General features: G+C 32.5%; 1 protein-coding gene and 1 long non-coding RNA gene across 7 annotated transcripts; both read right to left on the bottom strand.

Moving 5' to 3' along the window:
- Positions 1 to 253: 253 nt before the first annotated feature.
- On the bottom strand, positions 254 to 3,262 carry LOC145163215 (uncharacterized). Of its 5 annotated transcripts, none has more exons than XR_013739648.1 (5): positions 2,955 to 3,262; positions 2,228 to 2,877; positions 2,048 to 2,141; positions 546 to 1,206; positions 254 to 468 (listed from the first exon to the last, which is right to left on the bottom strand). It is a non-coding gene; the product is annotated as an uncharacterized LOC145163215 (long non-coding RNA). The 5 variants fall into 5 exon arrangements; XR_013739647.1 differs by having other exon boundaries at positions 2,048 to 2,324; positions 2,752 to 2,877; XR_013739650.1 differs by having other exon boundaries at positions 2,048 to 2,187; positions 2,752 to 2,877.
- A 1,625-nt stretch (positions 3,263 to 4,887) lies between these two features.
- LOC145163214 (uncharacterized) lies at positions 4,888 to 8,458 on the bottom strand. 2 transcript variants are annotated; one of them, XM_079082069.1, is made up of 7 exons: positions 8,004 to 8,458; positions 6,244 to 6,488; positions 5,802 to 6,094; positions 5,562 to 5,723; positions 5,326 to 5,476; positions 5,157 to 5,252; positions 4,888 to 5,074 (listed from the first exon to the last, which is right to left on the bottom strand). In XM_079082069.1, exons 1-7 carry the CDS (start codon positions 8,041 to 8,043, stop codon positions 4,973 to 4,975), a joined length of 1,089 nt encoding a protein of 362 aa, XP_078938195.1. In that variant the 5' UTR covers positions 8,044 to 8,458; the 3' UTR covers positions 4,888 to 4,972. The 2 variants fall into 2 exon arrangements, with proteins under 2 accessions (XP_078938195.1, XP_078938196.1); XM_079082070.1 differs by having other exon boundaries at positions 5,562 to 5,711.
- Between the last annotated feature and the right edge of the window lie 335 nt (positions 8,459 to 8,793).

Genomic DNA, 8,793 nt, shown 5'->3' with positions numbered 1-8,793 from the left:
TTTCATTTATAAATCATAAATCATAGTAAATTCGATGTACATTCATATTAATAAATAAATATAAGAAGTACCAAAAAGATCATATTTACTACTGGCATGATGATCCGAGTCGGCGTTACTAACTTAGATATGGTATGACCTTTCACTTCATCACAGTTGAGATATTCTTGAATGGTAAAAAAAGTTAGAATTACTTCAATAATCTTGTTTTTCAATTAGAAGATAAAATCTTAAAATTGTAACATCCCAAAGATTCAAGACCAAAAATTTCATTTTAATTAAGTTATTGTATAAAACCAACGGTATAAAAACATTCATGATAATATCTCATGTCAAAACCAAAGTGTCAATAATCAAAATATATTATCATAAAACCATATCAGAGTGTAATCCCAAAGATCTCGTGTGCGGAAAACATAGTGTGATGCGCTGCGATCAAGCCAACTCCTTTCCTTTGAAAACGAGTACCTAAAACAAAACTGTAAATCATAAGCACGAAGCTTAGTGGGTTCCCCCATCATACCATATACCATACAGTAACATACATAGTCAATCATATCTGGGTGCCGGCCTCCCCTTCGGTCTATTTCAACCGGATAACTGCCTAGCATATCTGGGTGCTGGCCTCCCCTTCGGTCTCTTTCAACCGGATAACTGCCTAGCATATCTGGGTGCTGGCCTCCCCTTCGGTCCGTTTCAACCGGATAACGTGGACTATTTCACCCCCTACCACTACCACATAATAACATAGCATAACATACATAAATATATTGTCAGGCATATCTGGGTGCCCTACCTACCCCTTCGGTATCTTTCAACGGGTATCCGGGAGCTGACCTCCTCTTCGGTATCTTTCAACCGGTAACCAGTGACTATTTCACCCCCTACCACTACCACATAATAACGTAACATAACATACTGCTAGGCATACATGGGTTCTGACGACCCCTTCGGTATCTTTCAACTGGTATCCGGGGACTATTTCACCCCTACTACTACTAACATGTATCACAGAGCATCCCAGCACACAAACGTAACAGATAATGGCATACCAGATAATTATCACAAAGACAATCATCTAACAAACAACTCCTACTAGTGGGTCGGCATTGTGGCCTTAGACCAACTTCTATTGGAAGGTAACTCACCTCACACTGCTGAAGTCCCGCAAACACAACCCCAGCTGCTGGATGACAGATTCCCGAACTGTCAATATTGACTAAAATGTAAGTAAGTAAAGATAGCTTCGATCTTGACAACTATTGACTAAAATGTAAGATCTTCTCAATGCATCTTCAAGTTGTTCTAAAGGCTCACGTGTTTCTGGATACCTTTTTAGCTCACTGGTTTGGAGTTGTTGTCGAAAATTATGATATTTATATTCTAATTAATTTGGAAGTTAATTGTTATGATTGATAGGGTGGGTGGTGGACAAATAAGATGTCATCACTCATACAAAAGCAGCTAATGGAACAAGTCATGTTGCAGTTAGAATGAAGAACAATTGGAATTTAAAGTTGTATATGTATTAAATAGATTTTTTATTATTTTATGTTAAAATTAACATTTAATACAAAAGAAGCTTTGAAAATATATTAGCATATAGTTTATCGAGACTAAATCATTATCGGTAAATTGATATGATCACAGTCACACAACAATTCAGTATTAACAAAAAATGTCAAAAAAATAAATAAATAAATAAAAATAAAGTAAACATTATAGATGTCTTTATCCAAGGATACTAATTCTTCATTTATTATTTTCACGTAAAATAATAACTATAACTCAGTATAAATAATACTTTATATAAGATAATATTTTATTAAATAGCATACCACAGGTAAAGCTTTTGAAATATAAACAGTCATTTCATGTAATACACCCTTATCAAATTCTCTTGTCTACTTTTTGTTATGGTTTTATGTCTATTTAGGGTGTGCCTTGGAGCAATAAATAAATTTATTCTGACAGAAAAGTCATTTTTTCAAGTCAAGGCAACCCAATACAACAAACTTAAGAATAAGAGTAAAGTAGCACTACATACCTGGCTTGTTTTGCACGTGAAGCTTGAAAGAACTAATACTTCCTCAAAAGCAATTGATTTGTCAATCTTCCCATTCAAATATTCCCTCAAGCCTCTATCCAACCAAATGAACAGCTTAATTATCCACCACCTTCTTGATACTAAAAGAAAACATTATAAAACAATGGCCATTGATATTACATTGAGTTGAATAACAAGAATGTTAGGTGCTTGCATAATAGACATCTGTTTTCTTGTTGCTACCAACTTTTTACAACAAGTTTCTACCTCAGACCATCTGCATTAGTATAACAAATAATACCAAATTTTGCAATTCACAAGTTAAATAAGTCAAGAAAAAAGTTAGTTTCCCCCACCCAAAAGAAAAAAAAAAGCACCTAAATATGAATGTATTAGGGAACCTGCAATTCAGAGTATGTGAAATATTATTGGTTCCATCCTTACCCATCTTACCACCTCCATCTTTACACAACCTAAAAATGAAAGAAATTATTGTCCAGCCTCACTCGAACATTTCATCAAACACCTCAGTTGCACTTGATCAGTTCACCTTAAATTAAACTTAAAATTGATAGAAATCCCACCAACAAGTAGATAACAGATGAGGGAAGAAGTAAGTAAGGAGAAATCACTTATTTCTCTTGTTAGTGTGCGTCCTAATCTGTCGAGAAATACAAAGAAGAAAAAAATCAAATCGTAATTACCTTCGATTCTGGAACCAAAGCTTGATGATCAATGAAGTGGAACCAAATTCGAGTTCAATCATCTTCTCCATCTTCCTGGTTCCATGATTGGTTCCATACTTCTTACAAACCGATTCGGTTCCAAATCTGAAACCGATTTTCAAAGTCAGATACATCCATGACTCATTGCAAATCGATTTTAGATATGGTAAAATCTAACATACACGTTGCTGTTCAACTAAGGGAGAAGAGAAAAATTGATCATATCGGTATAGCAGTGATGCCTTCTTTCTTCGGTGTTTTAACTTGAGAGACGATGTTTTCATACAACCAAAGCACTGTAATCGGAACCCTAGCTCCCATTTGTCCCAAAGATCCATCATTCCACATTTCACAATGATAGCTCATGGAATTCGCATAGCTTCATTAGGCCAAACCATGGAAAAGAGAATGGGGGTTAGGAATGTAGAAACGAAAGAATAGGAGAATAAGGCGGGGTTTTCTAATTTTTGGGGATTTCATTTCCCCATTAATTTCCCCCTTACCTATTAAGGCCAGTTTTCTTGTAGTGTATATTTTTCACACATTAATTTAGTCACTTTTTTTCTATGCTAAGTCTTCAAAAAATACCATTATGATCAGCAATAATCCGTATTACCGGTTTCCTCTAAATTCATATTAAAATACTTACATGGAAACTAGACCTAATACCAAACGCGCAAACATATCTAGATGAGATAATAGTATATTAGGGTTCCAAAGAGAGTGTCATTACAACATCCAACAAACACCATCCCACATTGTAGTTTAATTGAAGGTTCAATTCGTCAAGTGTTACCAAAAAGTTCAGAGATTATCAAGTACGTTCTTGATCGTCATAGATGTTTCACTATAAAGGTATATGTGTACGTCTGTCTCTACTGTACTTTGATTCCCTTAAAGCTTGGAAAGGAGATGTTGACTTTTAATACATTTTCTTTTATCACAAATTAGACCATTTTTAACCGGTCATTATAGGATATTTCTTATTTTCTTTTTCTGTTTGTTTTTGGCTTTTGGTTAGTATGTTGTAATCTATACACTTTAAAAGGGAATAAATTCACATATAAACAAAATATAAATGACAGCTATGTCCACCACAATGAAGCAAAAAGGTGAGTGAGAACCAAATTGTCTGCATCTAGCAATGGTGGTTCTTAACATCTTAAAAACATTCTAAAAGTTCTATTGTTCATTATTAAAACAAAGATAGAAGCTTACACCTCTGTCACTTATTTGTGACATCAACATATTCATGGGGAAGTACCACATGTTTGTGGTAAAATTACTTGTTTTTCCAATTCTATCAGTTTTAGCATATCACGTGTATTGTAGAAAACCATATTTGCTTAGAGGTCTTCTGCATTACAAGAAACGCCCACTCACCTATTGAAAGTAAAAAGACAAGGATAGCCTTGACGTTTCGGATAACAAAACGGTTATTAATGTGAGGAGGTAATGGACTGGGACATTAGTGAAATAAAGTATGTGTCTTGTGAGAGGCTTCATAAGCAAAAAGGCATGTGTTGTCCTCCTAAAAAGAATCATAGCTACAAGATAATCCAACACAGGCCACAACAACAAAGGGAATAATGGAGTTGAAATTTCTTCCTTAAAAGTCCTCTAAATAATAGGCTATGATATTACAAACATTCCTCTAAATAATAAGCTCATATATTACAACCACTCTAACAGATATGCAAGGTCATGGGTGGTTTAGAACACATGAATGTATCCATGTTAGAGATTGCAAGTGATCTCCATGACTTGCAAACTATGTTGAATAAAAGATAATCAATAACTCTCGGTTTACTAGTACAAAAGTCATTTAATAGTGCGGTTAATTTCATTAATTAGTATGGTTACCAAACCGTATAAAAAACCATTGCTTTAAAAATTATCTTGATTTTTTTTTTTTTTTTTGCGATTCCACCAAATACAATACAACACCATTAAAATAAAAGGCACCATTATATAAAAAACGCATCATTAATAACTAAACCCACCATTAAAAAAACGCATTATTAAACAAAGTCGCACTACTAAACAGAAACACAACATTATACAAAAAGCCAACAATTTCTAATTTAAATGTATAATATTTAATTTACCATTTAGTTACTATATCAATTTAAAATAAAAAAGAAGCTAATTCTATAGAAATGTTTGAATATCATTAATTGTTGAACGCTTCTTTCCGAGTTCATTTTTGGCTCTCGTTCACCTCGTTAACTAAATGCGGTATTATTTTTAAGACTGTATTTTCAAGTTCGTTAGCCGCAACAATCTTTTTGTTTCTCCAAATCTGCAACAAATAAACAAATTATATATACGTATACAAATATATTATTAAATTTTGATATCTTAAATATATACAAAGTACTTACTGTATCTTCAAAATTATGTTGAATGGTCTCAACAAACTCACGCATATGTTTTATCACCATATATCCACATTCCCAGTTTTTTCTTTGCTTGTTGCACTGCATTTAAATTCATAATTAATTATTTTAAACATCTTAAAATAAATTGATAAAAAAGAAATAGAAAACATACCTTTCCCATTATCCATTTAAATGTATTAGGGAAAATTTTATCAATTATAGATGGAAGGAGGTAGTTATCCTTTGTCTTTTCACCATTTAAGGAATCAAGAATATACGCGGATCCGCTATTCGGACAAAGGATAAAAAGCACCCAATGTTCACTACAATAATAGAAATTATAGAACAATTAAGCATGTATGTGTAATGTATATATGTATTGTATGTATTATGGAAAAAAAATATTACCTCTGTAAATATGGAGCAAGAAAATATGTTTTGTTTACATGAAACGAGCATATTTCTTTGATGTGCTCAATAACGGCCGTCTCTTTTAACCGGCAATCTAATTCTTTGATGCAGTCAGGATCAAAGAAAGCACATTTAGAATTGGGCGACCTAAAAAAATGTCTTATATATTTATATAAAGTTAGTAAATTTATTTATATCTGAAATGTTATTGTACCATATTAAAACTATAATACTTACATTGCAAACCAATGTAATATGCTAACATCGAGCCAACCCCTTAAGAATAGTTGTAACACCTCCGTTAATGGGATGCCAAGTTTAACAATGCCGGGATACATCCCTTGGGGTGAAAAAATATCGATGCCATGTCTATCCCCAAACAACTCTAATATTCGAAAAACATATGGTTGAATTTTAAAACTTTTTTTCTCTATTTTGGTCATGGCAAGTTCCACATCAGGATCAACAAATGTACTTGCTTCTAATTCATCGGAAGCATTTATATCAATTTGTTGTGGATTCGCAGATAACTAAAAATGATCATAAAACATTAGTACTTAGATATAATTATATACATACAATACACACACAATATATATATATATATATATATATATATATATATATATATATATATATATATATATATATATATATAAACAAGTTTTTGAAGACTAACCATATCAACAAGACCGCCTTGAAAAGTTTCATTAGGATCCATTTGATGATAAGATATGTGCTTTTGTACTAGTGGTTGCATCATAACTATACAAAGCATATGATGGTTAAGATCCGACCAATGTTCCCCACCACCATTGTCACAAGTCTTGAATCTCTTCCTCTTCTTGCTAGATGAGGACGCATCATCATCATCATTATCATTATGATTTTGGTTTCTAGTCATACTCCTTGTTGTAGCCCTTCCTACACTTGCAATAGAAAATTAAATGTTTGCCATCTTACTAAATGCAAATTTTACAATAGGTACAACACTTGGAAACAAGAGACAAACATGCATGCATATATAGACGCTAACCTTTTCAATCGAATTTAATAAAATATTACAAGAAAAACCAGAAAACAAACACAAGAATGAAATGGGTATTGAAGTCACATGGTTAATATATAGTCTAGAGGTGATAAATGCTCTTAACAATATTAGTAGTTGGAAATTGTAGATCAGCCACATGGTGTGGTTTTGCGTTTGTGTTGTTCCCAGTTTAATAAAGGAAAGAAAAGAAGGGAAGGAGAATAAGGAGAGAAAAGAAAGGGAGGGGAACGGAAAGGAAAGATATAATGAATTTTCCTGCTCATGAGTTAGAAAGAAAAGAAAAGAAAATAAGCATTTTATATGTTCCCCAGGTGAAAAAAAAAGGAAAGAAAGTTACAAGTTTATAATTATACCCTTGATGTAATTTTATTTTATGTTTTTCTAAACTTTTGATAATTAATACCATAAGGAAATTGTTACATTGGTTTTAGTCATTTATCTATTACATGATGTGTTTACATAAGTTGTAATTTATGTAGCATCAAGTAAAGGTGGTGTGAGATAGAGTTCTTAATTAGATAATCCATTGTGGAATGTTTTTAATTATACCAGCTTTCACATGTCTTCTTAAAACTATTCTATGCATGCACTTCATAGAGACAATCCAATACATTAACACTAAAATTAAATTTTCTACTCTGTTCAGGTATATCGACATCATGTGTTGTATTTCTTTGTCTATGGTAAATTAGCAACAACTCAAGGCCTGATGAATATGCTCTCTCTTTTAGTTTATTTTTATTTCAATTGAAAGAAATAGGAAATAGAAAGAAAAGGAAATCAATCAAAGTTGGGTAAGTTTGATATGGTTTTTATCTCAAGAGATAGATGGTATTTTGCATAATCAATTGCAAATGTTGAGTAATCGACATTAAATTAAGTATGGTTGAAAGTACATGAAACTAATAGTCATTCTTATCTTGCAAAGCACAAACCAAAAGAGACAAGACAAAACAAAAGTAAGACACAAACCAAAAACTTTTTCTTTGTATTTAGGGGCAAACAGCAAACTTACTCTAACATATTTCCCTAGTAATCAACTTTCGTTTTTCTACATATTTAGGGATCGAATAAATAACCTGTTGCTTCTCTACATTATTAGCAAAAGGTACGTGAAGTAGCCTGTTGGATCTTTATTCGAATGGTGATGTGATTTTGAAAGAGGTAAACATGTTTCAAGTGAATCATGATCAGTTCATGTTAAGCTTAAGCACCCACAGATCAAAGTTTTTTGTTCTTTATTAAGAATAGGAAGTAAGATGGTTAAGTTTATATAAATTTCGATTCTTGTTCAGTGTATTTTACATGGCATGGGTTCTAAAATAAGAAGAGAAGTTGTAACAAAACAAATATGTGCTTGGGAACAAAAGAGAAAGAAGAAGAATTACCTGTACTTGGCAGAGACGAAAACAAAGGCTTGGAGGACATGGTGGTGCAGCGGCTTGGATCAATTTGTTGATTTGTTGTGCAGCGGAGATGAGGATTACCGATGTTTATATATTCGTTTGAAGGGTAATTAGGTAAATGTATAGGAATATCTTCCTTCCTATTTCACCGGATTCTTTCCAAAAAAAATTCAGGATAACACGATCTTCATCAGTTTGTGAACTTCTATGGATTTTACATTAGTTACATTATTTCACGAATGACCCTTTTGGTATAAATTTTTCCCTTTTTTTTCATAGATGGTCCTTATGTGCCGATTTTGTTTCACCACGTCGCACATTGTTCATGAGCTATCTATTTGCGATTTTTCAGAGAAGGTGATTTGAGATATACATCATTCCTAAAATTCAATGATTTGCAAAGGTCGCTCCAATTTGCATCGTCTCCCTTTCTTTAACACCCGTTCGCTGCCTCCCAATTCCCAAAGACCCTAAGGCCTAAACGCCAAAAAGAGATGATAATTGTAGTTATTGATTTGTTTGGGCTTATTAAAGTGATTCTGTTAATGGGCTTCCCTTAGTATACTAGTTTTTGTTTTAAAAACATACTGTATTATAATTATATTAAGACTTTACTTGATTTATATCGTAACCATTTACATGATTTCGTAAGTTATTAAATTTTAATTTTATATATAGGTTATATATAACTTGTTATATGGTTTCCTTTCGAAATTTTGGTTCCGGCCTCTTACTTTTAGTGTTTATGTTCTACCCTGCTACTTGTCCTTTC

The sequence above is a fragment of the Lactuca virosa genome, chromosome 3, assembly GCF_052849685.1.
Source record: "Lactuca virosa cultivar CGN04683 chromosome 3, Lactuca_virosa_CGN04683_v6, whole genome shotgun sequence".
Taxonomy (NCBI): Eukaryota; Viridiplantae; Streptophyta; class Magnoliopsida; order Asterales; family Asteraceae; genus Lactuca; species Lactuca virosa.
The sequence above is the reverse complement of the archived record's forward strand: the minus strand, read 5'-3'. Positions and strand labels throughout refer to the sequence as shown.